Source organism: Hemibagrus wyckioides, linkage group LG02 (genome assembly GCF_019097595.1).
Source record: "Hemibagrus wyckioides isolate EC202008001 linkage group LG02, SWU_Hwy_1.0, whole genome shotgun sequence".
Lineage (NCBI taxonomy): Eukaryota > Metazoa > Chordata > Actinopteri > Siluriformes > Bagridae > Hemibagrus > Hemibagrus wyckioides.
Genome location: NC_080711.1, coordinates 13,717,638 through 13,738,467, shown reverse-complemented (window position 1 = coordinate 13,738,467; position 20,830 = coordinate 13,717,638). Strand labels below are relative to the sequence as shown.

At 39.4% G+C, this 20,830-nt stretch overlaps 1 protein-coding gene across 7 annotated transcripts in view; it reads right to left on the bottom strand.

The window, feature by feature from the left end:
- The window catches only part of nfixb (nuclear factor I/Xb), a 128,523-nt gene that overhangs the window by 76,002 nt on the left and 31,691 nt on the right, over positions 1-20,830 (bottom strand). For 6 of the 7 annotated variants that reach the window (XM_058411026.1, XM_058411068.1, XM_058411059.1 and 3 more), the window contains one exon: positions 10,439-10,970. In XM_058411026.1, coding sequence (XP_058267009.1) covers positions 10,439-10,970 — 532 coding nt within the window. Of the gene's footprint in view, positions 1-10,438; positions 10,971-11,801; positions 12,113-20,830 lie in introns of those variants that run through there. The other variant, XM_058411050.1, reaches the window with a different exon arrangement.

Genomic DNA, 20,830 nt, shown 5'->3' with positions numbered 1-20,830 from the left:
TTCAATACAGTTTAAATGTTTAAGAAGGTACTAAAGTGTTTAGTGTGCACTTTAGTGCACATAGTTGTTTCCTGTCCTGAAATGACCGCCTTAAAAAAAGTCCTCCTTAAGAGTTCTCTGGATAGTTAAAGATTCTTAGCCTTCGACTTGGAACCGTTTCTGATAGAGAAAAACTCAGTCGTAGGATTTTTTTTTTTTTTTTTTTTACAGAGAACATTACATTAACAGTTCCCACAGAGGGACAATCAAAGAACCCTCGAGGGTTCTAGATTTAAGACCGATACTTATAATTGGGAAAGACTTCAGCTTAAAGAAAACAGCACACCAATCAGTACCTTGATATTTCAGTGCCAGGGTTTTGCATGATCTCATTAAACTCTGCATACGGTTGGGAGCTCATTCAAATATCACGCAGGCGCTGGGTTGGAAATTTTTATTTTTGCTTAATAGGCACAGCTTAATATGAATGTGGAACCTTGTTCAAAAACATGTTCGAAAACAGCACATTGTCGCATGTGCGCTGCAAATCAACACCCACACTAATGACAGCCAAATAGGAGACCTGAGGAATAACAAATCCTGATTCGACAAATAATAACGGTATCGGTGATGGCAGCTGATTCTTAGGTTCTTTTTTGAGCCAAAACCACAGATAAAAATCTAACCACAATACAGACGGGCTTAAGGCAAGAGAAAGAGAGTGAGGGAAAAGGAAAAAAGATGCTTTTCCCTTCATACTGTAGCCATGTACTGTATGTTGTGTCACCCTCTGTGCGTTGTTAGTGAAGGGATTAGACAACGTTAGGGCATAAATCTTCAGGCTGTGAGGAGCAGCAGCGGAAACTCGTCCTCTTTCTCTCTCTCCTCAGGTTAACTCAGCTGACTGGTGTAACACTGAGCAGACCTCAGGAGGAGAGCAGGAAAACACGCTCCTGTATACACTGTGTATTAAGGTTTCAGGAGTACGTTACACAGTGCAGCTCGACCCTATGCAAACCCTGATAAGAGTCTCGGGGAAATCATTTCTCTCTGTCAAAATGTATAAACATATTTCGGAGCATTTTTGTGTTAGACATGAAAGGTGCAAGTGTGTACACTGATATTTTTTCTCTTCATCCCTGTTGATATGGCATTGCGTGATCAGGCTCGGGGTATATTTCAGATCTTTTGTCCGCCTGCTAATGCAAAGGTCCTTTAACCAGGGGATCACAGCTGGCCCCAGGACGAAATCCAAGAAGGAGTACTCTTTTTTTTTTTTTTTTTGGGTGTATGTGCCAAAACTTTTCCTTTTTCCAGGAGGCTCTCAGACTGAGTGCATGATTTTAAGAAAACATTTTTTTAAATTTTATTTTCTGTTGCATATGGGTTATACTACTTAAGTGTCTTTTTGTTTTATATCTAGGTTAGCAGTTGTATTGTATGGTGCATTTTTTTATTTAATTATTGTGTGTTTTTTATTACTGTATTGTTCATTTTAATAATAAAAGTCTTGCTTGCTTCCATCCTTCCGAAAAGTACTAGTTATGAGAAGTAGAAAAATTTCATAATTTTCCACAGTATTCATTTCTTTCATTTTCCATGCCATTACCATGACTAACAAAAACAAAAGCATGGCATGCTTTAACTATTAAACATTTTCAGTACCTGAAATTCCCTCATCTAAATTAGCAGCAGATGAACAGTGAATTTCTGGAACTATTGCTGAGAGAAACTGAATAGCGTGGCACTTACTAACTCAATGCAGAGCTCTCTCTATTCAATCACAAGCTATAGGCTCTAGATTGTGATTCCTAGTCCCATCTGTGTGTGTGTGTGCATGTGCATGTGTGCGCGTGTGTATGCAGAGACCCCTCCCTCGCAGCATCAGGTGTGAAATGGGGTTCAGGTGTACTGAAGTGTGTTGTGTGTATTGTGGGAGACGATGGGGTCCTGCGGTGGTTTGGCTCACATATGCTTCGTATGTTCACAGACGCCGTTTGTTGTGGCTTAGTCTTGCACTGTGGCACATGTGCACAAACACGTACACACGCGTGCACGCACAGATACAAGCCGCAGCACACTTTCTCACAGCTAGAGTTATTGCAGTCACTGGGGATGTTGGATTTTTGAAGAGAAAAACAGACTGAGAAATGAAAAAAAAGAGAGAGAAAAAAAAAAAGCAGTGTATTTATGAGAGCGCAAGCATGTTTAGCTGTTCTAAGATCTCGAGGGACGAGGCCTGCAGCTAAAAACAGACAAGAAGTCAAGCGCGAAACAAAGTACGGTATTCTAACATGTTAAAAAACATTTACTGTTGTTGTTATCAAGTAATAATTGGTCAAGAGAACTAAATACAGATGCTATAAGCCATTAATCAAATATGAGAATGATAGATAGATAGATAGATAGATAGATAGATAGATAGATAGATAGATAGATAGATAGATAGATAGATAGATAGATAGATAGATAGATAGACAGACAGACAGACAGACAGACAGACAGATAGGGCTTGGAAGCTAGAGAGACCCTATGTGTGTGTGTGTGTGTGTTTTGAGTCTAAGTAAGCTTGATGAAGAGAAACACACTGTAATTAAAGCCACTGCATAAAATTAGACAAAAAGAGAGCAAGCGTCCGCAATAAATCTCCTCTAATCACTGCACCTGCCCTGGCCGCCCAAACAACCTTGCCCTGGCTTGTGTGTGTGTGTGAGAGAGAGTTTGTGTGTATGTGTGGGAGGCCAAGCCAGATTAACAGAGAGTAGTATTTGTGTGTGTGTGTGTGTGTGTTGTGTGTGTGTGTGTGTGTGTAGGTGTGAGACAGCACAGCATGGCCAGCGGGTGGTGCTGGGTGGAGAGGGACAAAGTGGAGGCTCAGGCCTGCTGGCGGAGAGCAGCGTCAGAGCCCCAGCACTCAGCAGCGAGCAGCCACACAGATGTTCCCTCACTGGAGACCTGCCACCCTGCACCCCCTCAGACGTGTGCGCGTATGGGACGGAAAGAGGTAATATGTAAATGCAAAAAATGGTCAGTTCTGCTAGACTTCGTGTCATGTCAGATTAGCTTTGCTCTGGGCTTCAGGTGGAAAGATGCAGTGCTGATCATGTTATAATAATTTATTATATTTATTTAAATTTATTTAAATTTAAATTATTATTTATTTATTTATTTATTTTCCTAACACATACTAGACATTAATTCATAACTAACAAATGTGCACAGAAGCAATTAATATAGCAATACAGCTATATTTACAGTTATACAGCAATATTAAAAGCTTATAACTGCTTTATTCAGTGTTCTCAAAGTCTCAAGTGACCGTTTTAATATCAAAATCGTTATTTATTCATTACCCTTTTAAATGAAATATTATCTAAGTACATTTTATGTTGAGACAGTGGATTGAGCGCCCAATTAGAAGATTATTATTATTATTATTTTTATTATTGTTGTTGTTAATTTTTATCCATGAATCATCCTGAAAATGTTCAGAAACTATAAATATACAATTTAAAATCTTTCTCAACAAGTATTCTGTTATTCATCTAATTTTTTAGCTATGAAGGAGTTTATATGGAAATGTTTTTGCATATATAGAATGATCAGGATCAATGACATTTAGTATCTGATTCTATTTGAACTATAATATGCTCAGAAAAAGATAATAAATTGCAGACTCTTTTTGTGATCAGACGCACAGCATACAGCAAAAACTCACAAATTTCACAAGAAACAACAGATTATGAATTCTAACGTAACTTTTTGCTTTTTTAGAGCTGAATAAGAGCTTGATTATATTCCATTTAATTACTTTAATATATCATAATTTTTTTAAAAAATTACAAAGTAAGGCTTATGTATAGAAAATTCTGCTGCTGTAATAATAATGTCATAATGCTGGGATAATCTCTTGCCCTTCTCTGGCTAGGCCTCTCTTTTTTCCACAGATGCACTCTGCTCAAGCTGCTCAGCTGCACAGAGATGCGGCGGCTTCATTTATTTATTCTATTCCCATTAATTAGAATGTTTACGCTGACAAAACAGGCAAAAGGATGCATTAGCACCTAGTTTACACCCCGAGTCCCTGAGCTACAGCGACAAGAGGCGTGTGCTTTCATAAACCCCACCACCTCCACCCCTACACACACACACACACACACACACCCACACAGGAACTGTTACTCACACTCACACTCAAAGAAGAGACACACACATTACACACACTGTGATGACATGGAGAGTAGCATAAAGTTTTCTAATGCTAGCTATAAATGATAAGCTGGTGCTAGGTCTCGTTCTAATTTAATCAGTGAAATCTTTTCAGTGGTGAAATCCAGAGGGAAATGGCAGGAATTTGAGCTATTGCGTTCCTGCAGAAGTGACCTGAGTGTAGAGGGTTTAGCGTCACCGCCGCTGTGATCTAATAGCAACATAAAGACCAATCATGGCTCTTGTAAGACATTAACCCAAGCATGACCCCTCACCTCAATAAAATACTGCCTCTACACACACACACACATGCTGTCCTCTCACACACACATGCTTGTACACATGCTCACTCTCTCTCTCTCTCTCTCTCTCTCCCTCTCTCTCTCTCTCTGTCTCTCTCTCTCTCTCTGTGAGAACAAAAGGGCGCCTCTGGGAGCTGCAGGAAGCCCCCTGAAGAGAAGAAAGGCAGGGTGCTCCTGAGCCCGACTCAATGGGCCCTTTTCACGAGAGCAGAGTGCTGTTTACCCTAGCGCAATAATGCTCCTCATTTTCCAATCATTATTCCTCTCAGTCGCCCTGCTGCTATTAGCCTGTCCACCACGTCAGCCCTGCTGGCTGCCTCTTTCCCTCTCTTTTACACACACATGCGCGCACACACACACACACACACACACACCAAATTCATACCTATATACACAGATTCAATCAGAGCAAATATAAACAAGTTCATTCATACGCACACAACTGACAGCTGTTCCCTCCTGCTGAAAAGGTCTCATGGAAACCATTACAGTTTTCTATTGGTTTCTAGGAGTTTTCTAGGGGCCCGCAACGGTTCGTAAAAGTAGTATGATGTCACAACGGCAAGGGTCTTTCGGCTTTAACGGGTACCTCATCACTGGAAAAACAACTTTGAAGGTTTTCTGAGGCAGTGCATAAAATGTTGACCTAACAGACGCGTGTGATGTTAACATCTGTAATTATTGTTCAAGTCAGGATGTCGACAAGGAAAAAAGAGAACAGGTCGAGTTGACAGAAGTGACAAATATTTGTTTAGGATACAGGACAATTTTATTTATTCGCCTTGAAAATATTCTGGATCTGTGAAGAAAAAATGATGAATGTTTAGAAACCTTTAAAAGAAGCACATCTTGACTGGAATAAACTTTGAGGAGTGAAATATGATGTCTGAATTTTATTTACTTCATTATTTATTTATTTAAGATCCGAGGAAAAAAATATTTATTTATTTATTTATTTATTTATTTATTTATTTATTTATTTATTTTTTTATTTATTTATCTATTTATTTATTCATTCATTCATTCATTTATTTTTTATTTTATTGATGATTTAATGATAGTTTACTACAAATAAATACTGTACTTACAGTAAATACTGTAAATTAAAATGTCATAGTAATATGCATGTATGTGTGCGAGTGTGTGTTTGTGTGTGTACCGTGCTACACACTAAAAAAAATGGAGAAAAGGCCTTTCTAATTTTGGACCAGATTCAGACAATCAGTATAAAAAACGCCTTCATTCTGTTAACGATAGAGATTCAGGATAAAATAAAATAAATAAATAATTTTTGCAATATTATAGAAGCATTCAGATAATATATGATACATGTCTAGCTGTGCTTCATTCAGCTCCCGGTGCTTGACTGCTGCTAGAGCCTCCATTTTGATTTGGAACATAGACAACATCAAATACGATCATTTAAAATTTCTCTGTAAAAAAAAAAAAAAAGAAAGAAAGACTTTACATAGATGAACCTTTCTGTCAGATGGAAAAGTGAGAAAATCGGAAAGCCGCGTATTTGCGTGGAGGCTTGTTTTTTCCTCGTCTGTGCTGCGCAAGAGGTGTCAAAACAGCGCTAAGACTTTTTTTTATTTGCGCAAAGTGAGAAGGAGAGCCGCGAAAAGGAGAGCGAAGCTTTCTGGGAGAGAGGGGGAAAAAAGCGGAGGACGAACAGGAGGAGAAGCAGGTTTAAAAAACCAGAGCGACATAAAGAAAAAGGCTGAGAAGGAGGGATGTTGGCAGAGGGAGCTGGGGAGGTTTGAAAAGCTGGCATCTTCCATACAGGGCTGCCAGGCAGGCGAACACACCAGCCTGAGTTCCCTCTGCAGACTGCCTTTTGTCTCCATCTTGGCATTTCACACTGTCTTTATTCTCTGCTTATTCTGCTACTTCATACTGGCTTGTTTTAAATAAAATCATTATTAGGCGCATCATTATCGTAGCTGTTATTAAATCATCCCTAAAGATCAGTTCCAGATTTACAGATGATTCGAAGAGAAGACAATGATGTAAATACATTCAGATTTTTGTTTTGTTTCTGCGTTTGCTCAGAAATTCCCAATCTGGAGTTAGCTCTATGTCTGTGTTTGTCTAGTCCAGCTACAGGAAACCATTTACATTATAGAGATTTACTAGAGAGAGAGAGAGAGAGAGAGAGAGACTCAAACAGAGAGAGAACAGAGACAGAGTATGACAGAGAGACAGACAACCCTCTCCATTCTGTCTTTCATATCTCCTCTCACGCGGTTTTATTCTCTTTGCTTTTCATTTCTGCACAGAACCAAGCTACGGCACACTGAAGGTTTGAAAAAAGGTGTGGGGGATTATTATAGGAAATGTAAACAAATAAACCGAATTATTAAGTTTCATTAATGCTTTTGTTTTAATGATTCTAATTTTGTCGGTTTTTAAAGAAAGATATTTTGGGTTCATTGTTTCTATTTCTATACACGAATATCAAATTAGCCGAGAAATTCTATTTTTATTTATCGTCTCATGACTAACGTCTGGGTGTTACTCTAGTTCATATCTAGAAATCATTAATAATTAATGATGAAGAAATATAAATAATGTAGAAAATGGAAATAGAAAAAAGGGAAAAAAAATCTAATTTTTTTCTGCCTTTTTTTTCCCAAGAAAGAAAATTGGGAGCATAATAAGGTTATAAGGTAAGTTTAAAAAGAATAATAAATAACGATAATCAATGAATCATTTCAATTGCATTTCAATTACAGATCTAAAAGATGTAGAAAAAAAGAGACCGGTCTTTTCGACAGAATTTCCACCATGGTTATTAAAACGAGGGACTATGACATGAAGCATGCTGTTCATCGCTCCAGTACAGCTCTACAATCTGTACTACGATGAACTGAAGCGGTTCTAGTGGCTTGTCACGGCCCAGCACCTTACCAGTACGCTTTATGCTGGTTTTTCTTTTAATTTGTCACCTGGGCATATATAAATAATACTAAATGGTTGAGGAATTAATGAACTGCTTAATCCAAAAATCCAAAAATGGGTTCTGCAAGTGCCGGATAAAGTTGTTAATTCTATTGATAAAAAAAAAAAAAACTCATTTTGGTCAATAATCATCAATAAATAAATCCACGGTTAGGGTTTGATAATTTTTTATTTTTTTTAAAGCTAAAATATCAGGTGTTCAAAGCATTTGATGAGAAAGTGATTATTGGTAGCAGATCATCAATAACTGCACACATTTCCACACTGCTCTTCTATTATCTAGCTTCTATTAACTACTCTTACACACGTCTTTCTTTCATCCTTCCATTTCTTCCTGTTTGACACACAGAGACACAAAGAGGAGCCGGAATCTGAATCTGGTCCAAGCTCAGCGTTTGTGCTCCGGATGGTAAATTCCCTGTTTAATACGGTGCAAGCATGTCATCTAAATACACCGTCACTGTTACACCCAGTCATTAATGTTTCTGGAAAATCGAATCACAGGGGCTGTCTGAAAAAAAAAAAGGTCTAAAATATGAGCAATAGGGGATGGCGTTTTATTTATTTAATCCTAGATTGAGCGTCCTAGCTACCGTAGCCTGGTTCAGGGCCCGGGCCGGAGCGCTCGATCAGCAGGGTGCTGCTCACTTTCCAAAAAATGTCACTTTGCCTTGTTTATCCGCCAAGAAGGAACACAAGGATTTTCTGCTCGCTCAAAAAGCTCTGACTGCTCTCCCCGACCTTATCTCTGTCTTTGTTTCGTGTTATGTCTGAGGGACAAAACGCACTTGGCGTGGAGTCTGAGCGTCGACGCACAGGCGAGTGAGCAGCACTGGCTCCCTGAGTTTCAGCCTTGTGCTACACATGCTGGAGGAGCGGAGGAAATGCAGGCGTAACCAAACACAAGCAAATCGTTTCTCAAATTCACACCATACAAGGATGTTTACACATTTTTTCTTTCTTTTTTTTTTTTTTACAATCTCATACTTGTCTCCTTGTAGAACTGCGACACCTCGCAGATATCTCAGACACCTCCACAGCTCTTCTCACTGTGAACCAGGGAAATCATTTCATGCATGAGATGCAAGTATCGATGTTTGCAGGAAAGAAAACAGAAGACAACTAGTTGTACTCCTTTTATGGTGCTAACTCTCTCTCTCTCTCTCTTTCTTTTTCTCCTCCTCCACACATGTGTTTCACATGTTCACCCTGTCCAGGCTCTGTAGTCAGCCCTGCTTGATTAGGGATTCGAGGAGACACATGTTTCTAGCAGGACTGTGAGAGTAAGAGTGCTACAAGAAAGCTAGGTCCAAATATGACTAACACCGAGGACACCATCCATCACTCTGTCTCACACACACACACACACATACACACACACGCACACAGAAACAAGCATAAAAACTTTCCCCATCATCCACCATATAACGCTAAAGTCAGGATGATCTCATAGGTGTCATATCTGTCCATTCCACGTTGTGACTGTCTTACATAAACAGAATTTATATAACGGAGATAAAGAGGATAAACAGAATAAATTATAATATAATTATCAAATCATACTAATGATTTACTGTCTGTTTGATTAGCTTCTAATATCATTTTAAATCCTAGTCTTGGAAAAGCTTTGGAGTCTCCAAGTCAGTTTCACACCGCAAAAAAGGATTTAATTCAATGGATCACCAAAAAAAACAAAAAAAAAAAACAACCTTCAGTCATTCATAACGGTCACTAAGTTCACGCATCCTTTTTTTTTTTTTTTTGCCCTTCAGAAGCAAATAGAGCCATCGCAGAGTGAAAGCTAGTGGAGCGATGAGCGGTCAGACAGGTTAAAAGGCCTGCGATTAAGAGAGATAAGCTGAGAGGAGGCATATTGTGAGAGCGCAAAGGCACGGCAAGACGGAGCGCTGAAAGGAGCTCTGCATGGGGCGTGAAATCTCTTTTCCGGCCCGTGCCAAAGAGCTGCATTATGCCCAAATATCCACACAGTGCGGGGAACTATTGTTCATTTCAGCTGCAGGAGCACACTGCCGGAGACACGCAACACAACGGCGTGTAACAAAAACGCGACAGTTATTATTATTATTATTGTTATTATTATTATTATTATTTAAGAGAATTTAAATATGATTAAACAAATTACAATAATTCACACATTTTTATTAATATTAAATCCTAAAACAAATTTCTCTCACATATAAAATTGCAGCTTCCAATATTGTCTCTTTGCATTAAACATTTATAATGTCAGTGCTGCGGCAAAGAAAATTTGTCTGCAAATGATTTTTAATGGTATATGTTAATCGCTGCAAATTTTCTAGGAGAACAATTTTACAGAATGTGCATCTTCTATGTATAATTTGGACACTCGATGTCTCAAAATGGTTCAGCTTATTTTACTGGCATTTACCTTTATACATTTCAATTATCATTTGAATAGACAAAAATATTTTAATTTAAAAAGATGCAAAACTGCCTACAATTTAACGGCTGATTATAAAATGTTCAGCCACCCATAGAATGTGTGAGGTGGTGTGTGTGTGTGTGCGTGTGTGTGTGTGTGCGCGAGTGTGTGTGTGTGTGTGAGCTCAGTCTATGGCACTAAATCTCTGCCTCAATACATCCTCAATTTAACACACACACACACACACTTACAGGCATATACAGTTACACACTCAAAGCAACCTAAAAAACTCACCTATCTTATAAATTGTAGAATGTACCACACTGAAAACCACTAATATGTTTCCATTTGTAATGATTTTACATTAACAAAAATACTCCAAAAACACCCCAACACACAAGTGAAAAACAATCCCATCCAATTCATCTAAATGATCTCTGGATAAAGTATGAATGCAGTAACTCATTTGTCTGTGTGAGCAGTACACATTTAAATGGTATGTAAAATTTTATTCAAATGTGTATTTTACTATATGGCACTGAAAGAGCGTGTTCAGGCTGTGTGTAAAGACACCACTGACCTGGTGTGTGGACGAAGTAGGCCAGGTAGAGGTCGAGCTCTTTAACAGAGACTCCGATGTGATGTGGTTGGACACACAGGCCATGGTTGGTGCACTGGGGTGATTTGACGAGCCTCTCGCCGTCCGTGCTCTCCAGCGGGCTGCCCTTAAACAGGATGACCATCACCAGGTCCAGCCTCCACACCTTATCGGCTTGACGGAGGCAGTCGATGCGGCGGATTTTGCCCTTCTGGTCGGGGTTGGAGAGCACGCAGCATGGAGGCTTCTTGCCCGTTACAGTGAGCACAAAGTCCTCACGGAACTCGGGCCGGATGTCCTTGCGCAGCTTGGCCAGCAGACGTGACGCCCACTTCTGCTTGATTTCAGGTTTCTCGCCCAGCAGCTCATCTTTCACTGCCCTCTCCTCATCCTTCGACATGCGCTTCTCGTGCTTCTTGAAGTACTTGCGCTTGCGCGCCTGCAGGTTGAACCAGGTGTAGGAGAAGGCACGCACATGCGGCAGCAGCGCCTCGATAAACGGATGGAACTCATCCTGAAGAAGACAAGACAGAAATACAATAAATCCGAACTGCAAAGCAGATTTACATCATTTTAAATCTTTATTACAACTGTATTACAAAATATACTAAAGAAAAAGTTAAATATATATATATATATATATATATATATATATTTATAGTTATTTATATAGTTATATATATATATATAAAAATATATATATATAAAAATATATATATATTAATTATTTATGTATATATATATATAAACAATAACAAAATAAGAAAATATTAATAACTATTAACAACAGTATAGCAAGTCACTGAAAATGTATACAATCTTGAAAGTCAACATATCAAATAGAATGCTTATAAATTTAAATTAAATTCTAAAAGTAAACAAAAATAAGAGTCATACAAATTGCAATATTTCTATCACTTATATATCACTTATAATGTAATTTAAGGCTGCTTAAAAATAGTTTAGGAGCACAAATCTTGTTAATCAAATTCCCCAAAATCAGTAATTTAGTGTAGGTAGCCATCATTAGTCAGATCAGGCCAACACAAGTGCTGATTCCAGCAACAACAGAAGCCCCATTCACATCCCCAATAATACCTTCAGCATACAGCGCTCAGTGACAAAGCTCAAACCGCGCCACGGTGCCAGCATACCAGGGCCACCGTGCCCCAACCCCTCAGCGCCAACCCTCGCCACCATGAGCCCACGGTTCAACTGCGCCGCTTCAACACCTGCCATCACAACCTCTCTGAGCCGCAAGCATGCAGCAGAAATCCACACATGTTCACATGACCAGCAAACTCACAATGCAGCAAGAGGTACAAAGAGAAAGCCGGGTAGTTACCATGTTGCACTCTCATTATAGGTTTGGCACGCTGCTCAGAGTGGGGAGGGGAAAAAAACCCAAAAAAGAATCAGCCTGCACCGGTTTCTTCACTGCTCGCTCGCCGCCGAAGCTACCACTGGTTTGGCAGTGTCCAAAAAATTTGGCGGAAGTTAAAGAACTTGGAGAAGACGGAAGACACTCCACTTGCTACTGAATGGAGGAGGAGAAAAATTGTTTCGCTGATTAAAAATAGAAAACAATTTTTTAAAACAATTTCAAGATGTCCGAAGGATAAAAGACGAGCTCATTGCTGCTGAAATATTTCCTAGTCAAATCATGAAGGAAGAATTCAAAATCGTATTAAAAAAATATTATGACGGAATTAAAAAAGCGCAGGTGGCATTGCACAAAAAAAGGAATCGAACAACTGGAAAAGTCACGCTCAAAATAAACACTCCGTTCACAAGTTTGAAAATTACAAAAAAATTAAGCCAGACAAAAAAAAAAAAAAATCCTTGGCACGGCGTAATTGGTGATGGTGTTTGCTTAGATCTTTGAGTCCAGCAGAACACATGAAAAAAAAGAATCACACATACACACACATACACACATATACACACACACACATACGCTCAATCCCTCACACATACGTACACACTCCTGCAAAGAAGAAGGGGGGAGCTGGCAAGAGCAAAGCGCAGAATATGGGGAGGAAAAAAAAAGAGAGGCGATTCAATGTTGGACGAGCTCATACGACCGCTGGCAAACCCAAGTGCTGCTTCTTTTTTTCCCTCTCTTTCTCTCCAACACTCGATCACGCTCTCTCTCTCTCTCTCTCTCTCTCTCTCTCTCTCTCTCTCTCTCGTCCTATACGTGTTCTTTCCCTAACCATTGCCTGAGTCTTTGCCAAAATGAGTAGGGCCCACCTATTTGGCAACGAGATGTCTGTAGCCCAGCCAATGCGTTCGCTTCAGGAGTTGAAAGGGAGGGAAAAAGAGAAGAGGGCAGCAAGAGAGAGAGAGAGAGAGAGAGAGAGAGAGTGAGTGAGGGAGAAAGAGACGAAGGGAGGGAGAAAAGGAGCACACGACAGAGTGTAGTCCAGTCCGATGGCACACAATCTGCCAATCTGAACACTTCCTATATGCCACAGAGTTGAACATACACTCTACAGACAGCGATCTGGCCACTTTCACTGAGTCGTAGCAGTCATCGTCACGTCTGCGCTGAGCTTCAACCCCCCCACCACAACCCCCCCAAACCCCCTTTTTTCTTTTCGCCACTTGCGTAATGCCTCCTTGGCACAGGGTGACGGGAGAGAGAGCACAGAGCGCCCACCAAAATCCCAACGGACCCAGCAGCCGGCAGCTGCTCCTGGATTTAGCACCTCGAAACAAAGCCATGAGAGAGCAACACGCCTCCCCATTTCACCAAATACTGATGTGTGCATGTCCGATTAAGAAACAAACACATGCCGCTCTCACGCGTCTTAGCGCCGAACCCCGGGAGCTTTATTAGACGGATTCGGGGACAGGAGGGCACACTAACTATCTGACCCACTCAACATATCCATCAGCTGGGGATTTTCGGATGCTGTGTGTAACGGTGCGTTCCCATTCAGCAACAATACTACAGACTAGAATTACACTGTGAATTATAATTAAAATATCTAATCATTAAAACATTATATAATAATGTATATTATGATTATTTAATAACATTATAATCTAATGGAGTCTATTGCCTGCTTTTTTTGTGACACAAAAAGTATACTTTTAAATAAGTGACAAATCGTTACGGTTCGATTCACTAGTGATCCGATCCGATTCGATTCAGCGTCTGTTTGATTTGATTCATTTCTGGTTCGATATGATTCAGTTCAGTTACGTTTGAGTTTTGTTAAGATTCCTTGCTAAGCTTTTTGTTGAAAGTGATTTACTTGCAAACTTTTAACTTGGTGCTATGATGCTCTCTCTCTCTCTCTCTCTCTCTCTCTCTCTCTCTCACCTGTTCATCAACTGTGATCTGCATCACTTTTTTGATGGCAATTCAATTCTGATCATTTCCCTTCTCGCTTGTAAACCGATGCGGCCGCATTGGATCCTGTCGGAACGATTTTCCGATTCGAGACATTTTTTTTCTCCTTTACTCCCTTATTATATTCCAAACAGGCATTAAATATCTCACTTTGATATAAAGACATAGTTTTTTTCTTCATAACCGCTGCTCATAGTGGTCCAAATCACATATGGCAGATGAGCTCAGTCAAATGTCTAACAGACGATGTGAGCCATAAGCTTTTCTGTCCTGAATTTACAGACTGTGTTGCAACTGAATGACTTGGGAGCAAGAACAAACAAAGACCCACAAACGAATGGCTTTTCTATATAAGCCTGGAAACATGCACGGGCAGAGACGAGAATTAATGTGATCTGAAATTGAAGAAATGTGCAACTGAGACTAAAATATATAGCCTATATAGACTGGGCTCCGCTCCGATATTACGCTGGTTACGGTTGCTGCCAGTAGACATTTTCTGCCTACGGATTTGAACGTAACCACAACTTGGACATGCGGTGCCAGACTATCATACACATGCAAATAGGCATTAAATCAAACAGGCCATACACGGCACCAGCTGAAGAGTGTGGTGATAATAGTGGCTATACAAATCCACCTGTCACAACGCAAACATGCCTCTTATTTACCTTAAACCTCTTCATGACTATGATCTCTTTCAAACAGGATTCAATGTGTCAAAAACAGCACCTGCTTGAGCTCTTTTGTAAGATGCTAATTGAAGCCCAACCTGAAGTGAGGTGCATTTGTTTATGAATGTCAGTTGGTTCAGATGCAGGAAAAAGCCCATATGTAAAACAAACAATCCGCTTTGTGTGTGAAATACAGTCTTTAATGACTTCCTCCGGTAGAGCTTGAGCTCACACCATCTATAATTGGACGTAAACAGTGGACGCCAATTTAAAACCTAGCTTCAGATGGAGAATCTTGTTTTTCTTGGAGTGTGTATCAGTCGTGGACAAACATATTCTTGATTTTGATGTACTGAGGCAAAACACTTCCATGGCTAATCAAAAATATTTTGCTATTTATTATGCAGTTACAAGTCTTTGTACATTTATGAACAACTTGCACTACATCCATAGGTAAGTTAGTCTACACTAAATAACTGTAATATTTTGACTTACTACCACTTACAAGCCTCACTCACACTATTTACGGCTGCAGGGATGCTGCTGGAGCTTGCGGCTCGCGTCAAGGAGTCTGTCAAAAGCAGGCGAGGAAATTGACACTCACAATTCTAATGGAGTAAATATAAAAGTCCATTTCTGCACCATTCACAGGATCAGTAAAGTATATCAGTGGAATGAACCCAGTACTGTAGAAGAACCGATAAACATGTTTTCTAAACATGAATTAAGCCAGCTTCTACAGCAGATCCACTGTTGTGGTTTATCTAACCTTATCAAGTTAAAAATGGAAAGATTTCACAGACTTCCAAGAATTTTAATTTTATTTACCCTCTCCGGTCCGAGAACTGACTTGACGGCTTGTTTAAAGTCGGCTGGAAAGAAAGTTTGTGTTTATTCTCTGCTTCGATATGAAAACAGACGTGTCTCAACTGTCCAAAGTCTGAAGCGTTAACATGAAGTACCATTATAAACAATCAGAAGCATCTCAGATTCGCTTAACAGCCATAAGCTATTTGTTAGCTGTTAATAATAGTTACATATTAAAAGGTAACTCTTCAGGTAGGTTGGACCAGGGGAAGAATTTTAAATGAAAGGTTAGTGCAGAAAATAATATAGATGTCATTCCTGAAGAAAAGACAGCTGAGCATTTACTGTGATATGTAGGTAAGTAGATACAAAATGATGATAGCTAGATTTCAGGTAGAAACTAGCATTATATGTTTTTGTTTTGTTTTGTTATAAAGGCCTGGATAACATGTCAACTACCCAGCTCTAAACTCTAGTCATATCTCATATCCAGGCCCATTGATCACTACAGAAAATGAAATACATTCCCAGAATGTTACTGAATTGTCATCACATAGCATCAAGCGATCTTATCTGTTATCTACGCGTCAAGTGTCGTGTCTGGTCCGTCAGCTTGGCCGCCGAGGATGAAGACCTCGGGTCCTCTGCCAACTCAATTAAACAGGCCGAGCGTGTGCATGCGTGTGTGTTTTTCCTCCTTACCCTGCACTTACAATATTAATGCTTAAAAAAGAGACAAGACACCATCTCGCAAGTGTCTGCCAGCTTCCGCATGGAAATGAACGAGCTGGAAACGCGGCTTGGCATCCGACGCTGACCGAGCATTTGTGTTATTTTGTCGCCGTTGGTAAAAATCCGGTTCCAATTAATAAGAACAGAAATACACCCAAACACCTACAAATAAATGCAGCTAAATTACAACTTGGCCCGGGAAAAAAAAACGTGTTTAGCTCCCGAGCATGAATTCTGAATAATGGAAGTGTGTAATTTCACAGCCTGCGAATAAAAAAAAAAAAAAAAAAATCTCTCGTGTGGCCAAACTCATTAGCTAATATATTTTCCTGGCATAAAATGTTTAAAATCCATATGCACAGAGAAAAATGGAAAGAGATAACGCTTGCAAATAATCTCTCTTTAACCCATACTACTGATAAAGTCCCTGTACTCTATATCTATCATTCGATATATTAAAAAAAAATGCAAGAGATTTATCAAAAATATTACTGCTGAATATAAATGTGAATGTATAATAAATAAGTCTCAGTTGAGAAATTGCAACGGTTTGTCGGTGTATTTGGATTAAGACACAAAACACAACATATATATTTAAGTTTTTAAAAAAGTGTCTAAGATACACACACAAAAAAATCAGCATATCTAAAACGTTTTTTTAACCACTGTTAAATCAAACGACATAATAAGGGCAAATAATAATAGGCCATTTGTTATCTCTCTCACCTGTTTTACTCATGCAAAACTTTACATTTGCATGAACAGCCACATAACTTTACCTGGATTATCAAAAGCATGCTACAAAGCTGATCGCAAAAACTGACTCTGAAAAATAAACACTGTGAAAATAAATACTAGAAAAAAGTACTCAAAAAAAAAAAATTCCTTAGTCATAAAATGTCCATATTATAAAGAATTTTTAATAAACGAAATAATAAATAAATATTAATTAATGAATAAATAAACGAGGCACATGCATGCTACTAATGAGGAGCTGCTCTATTTTAGAGGAAGCTGAAACAGCTTTGTTCTCTTGCTTTGTCCCGGTTCTTGGTGCGGAGGCCTAAACACAGTTAGACGACTGAGAGCCAAGAACCAAATTAACTCTTTATGCAAAAACAGAGAGGTCTTTCTGGCTGAGAGAATTTAACTAAAATACACTAAGAAGGTCCAGGAATACGTAAAAGGTTATGCTGTTTCCTGTAGCGTGAAATCCTAAAGCGCTTTTTAAATTTCGGAACATTGGACAGGATGAACCTGTAAAGCATAAATTACACAATAAGGTGTCGCTCATAACAATAAACTATTTCATTTCTTCTTCTTTTTATTTGTTTGTAGATCTTTTTATCTTTTTTTAGGGGAAAGCCTTACACGAGTTGAATAAAAGTCCATTTTTCATGTAGTCTAGGCTCAACTCAGAGAAATATCAAGCCCTGTGTTTGTATCGTTGGACTTTGCTGTGTCCCAGTAATCATATTCTGAGTGGTCAAAAGGCTTATTGGCACATTACCTGAGTTTGAGTATGGAGAAACATAATTAGGCATAAATCTATACACTTATCACAGTATTCCTTGACTTTAGGCTACATAGCTCATTAATGCAGTACAGTGTTTATTTGGCATAAGTTGTGCTAGGATCTTCATATGACCTATATTAAAATTCAAACAGGATTTATCAAAATGCATATCTAGGTCAGTTCAACTATGCATCCTCGTGTGATTGCTTTTTTTTTTTCCTTTCCATTCCCTGAAACAAGCATAATTTAATGGCGTAATGTTGTGTGTCCAGGTCAAAGGTCTTGCATTTGAGCATCAATTTATCTGAATCAATTACATGGTTTTAATTTACTAAACGTCGTATGTGTTATAGTCGCTCGCTCCGGTCTGGATCAGTCTCTTTCGGAAAAACCTCTGCGTTTGGAAAGGCCGCTCTGCGTCGGATTCCCTTGAGGGATTAAAGATTTCAAGAGCGCTTCACTCTTCCCGCGCTCCATGCGGACACACACCGCATTAATATCATGAAAGCCATTTATCAAAAAAGACGAAAAAGCTCCATTGCTAACTTATATTTTTCTCTGGCAACGTTTACTGAAGAACAACAAAACTAAAGCACCGTGCGGTTGAAAACCTAAACGCAGGCTGGTTCTCATCAGCAAGCAGACAAACACTCCATGAAAGAAAAAAAAAACTAATTTAAATGTTTTCCACATTTCCACAATGTTTTTTTTTTTTTTTTTTTACACAAAGACCTTGCTCCCCAAGTAAGAACTATAAAACTGCAGTGCGTTAATTTACTGCATTTCAAATGAACGCTGAATAATGTCTATTTTGTCAAAAGGGTGAGCTAATGACAAAGCACGCAGCAATAAATTTTGGTTTTAAAAACTTGCATCCTTACATATATCGGAGGCTAATTTGATACAGATCGGCGCTCCACCCAAACCCAAGAGACTGGTGAGGTTTGTTAATGGAAAAGCTGCTGGAGCAAAACTGAAATTTGTCCTGCTGGAAGGCCTACGGAGATTACTGCAAAAAATATTGGCAGAACTAAAACTCACTGGCTTGAGAGAAAGAATGTACGCACCCGTATTTATGAAGCACATCATTAAAAATGACAACACAGAAGCCGTGCTGCATGTGAATTTATTAGTGTGGACTGATGGAGTCGCACTGTTTCCAGCAACAGGAACAAAAGATGGCTGTTGAGAATGGCATAAGAACTTTGTGTCTTTGTGCAAGTCCTGTCTTAGACTTTGTTGTGGAAAATTTGATGTTTACACCTATGGGCTAGCAAGTAAACTAAGACGCATTTTAGATTTAGATTTTCAGATAAAATTTGGAATAATGCTTCATCATCATGTACATGTTCTAGCTGAAGATGCTCTGACCTGCTTCTGGTTTTCCTGCATCGCTGCATGGGACGATTCGGGTTCGGGGCGGCCTGCTGTGTGTCCCTGACTGTGACCCTGACCTCCTGCGGATTCTAACTTTGCTCTCTGACCTCACAATCACACAGCGAGAGTCTGTGCCAGAAACCGCATGTATAGGGATATTTAAAAAGACAAGGTTTGTATCTCAATAAATAAATAAAGTATGCCAACCCAGTAGGTGGCGATAACACTAGGGTGTAATAATAAACCAAAGTTATATTAAAATGCAACTGTTTTCAGATAAGTTACAGACCACAACGTCTGTAATCTGAGCTTCAGCCATTAGTTCTGCAACCGAACGTCAGCCACAACACACACAAACATACACAAACACAAACTGGGTCTTTTTAAAAATCGATAGTTTTAAAGTTTCTCTACTTTTAAAGGTGTTTTTACAAATGCTTCTTGTTCAGTGATCCATTACGTATGTTTACATCCGTCCTAAACATATTCATATATTCATTTAGATGTGCGATAAATATCATATTTTGTCTCCTGCAATAAATAGTTCTTTCTAATGGACACCATATTTAAAATATTAAACACAAAGACGTGAATAATCATATGCGCTGCCACACTGCTAAGTATTTTTGAACCTGATTAAAAACAGTCAGATTTGAGCGTTTACATGGCAATTTTTTTTCCTGTTTACCGGATTATTTCAGATCTACACCTCCCCCCCTTTTATTCTGTTCGAAATGTCTCTCAGATCCAGCTGGGTTTACATGATGGCTTTTCACCCTGACTGAGTTCTCAATCCCGTTACTACCTGATCATTTGGTTGCACGTGAAGGTACAGATTGTGGCCAAAACTCAGAGAATAAAATACGCTCTCCGAAATATCTGTAGCCACGCGGATGATTGTTTTGCAAGGAAAAGCCAGAAATAGTGAGACAGCAGACTGAGAGAAGGGTGTGTGTGCAAGAGTCATGTGCTAGCTCATGGTGGCATGGGGATGCCAGCCCAGACATGTCAGCGTGCCAGCACGGAGAGCACACCACTACAAAAAAGACAGCAGAGCAAAGCCACGCACGGTCATCTTCTCCGTGTCAGAGAGTTTGACACACTGGAACACGCTTCTGTCCACACACACACACACACAATCACACACACACTGGCTTTCACACTCAGAAAAAGAAACTGTGTGATTACACTTATGCAAAGGTGTTAGCCAAGGAGCAGGTGTGTCAAAGTGTGTGTGTGTGTGTATGTGTGTTTGCACGCGCTGGCACAGGTAATAGACATGTCTGCACGTCCTTTTCTAACATTCTGCTGCTGGTCTGTTTTGCTTTCTCCATAGACACACCAAGATGACTCATAACACTCGATAAAAGATAGTGTCGAGGAGGACGAAGCCATGCAGCAGCCGTGTTTCACACACATCTCAAGCGTCCAAACGCTCAATCTTTTATCTGCTTTAGTGCCATCCAGTGCATCCATTCTCCAACACCTGCACTAACGTGATAGTCTCACTTTCCATCTTATCAGTGTGTCTATCACGGCACAGTCTCTTCCTTTGTAAAGCAAACAAACCGTCCAAGTATCAGTTCAACTCCAAATACCTGAGTGGCAGGCAGCGCAGGGAAATCTGGGTATCAAATGAAAACAAACTATATCTCATATCTGTCTCACTATCTGTGTCCAATGAAGGTTCTTGTGTACATCTCGTTCTGTTTAGGGTCAGTGTCACTGCAGGGACTTTGATCCTAACACACAAAGCAAAAACTCTATTCCATGTCCCATGAGTCTATTTATATGCATTAATTAATTATGCTCTACAATTCTATTCCTTTAACTAAGAATACAAAAGATGCACCCCTTGAGAGTCCCCACACTTCATTTCAAGCCTTTGTACCCCTTTTCCCTGACTG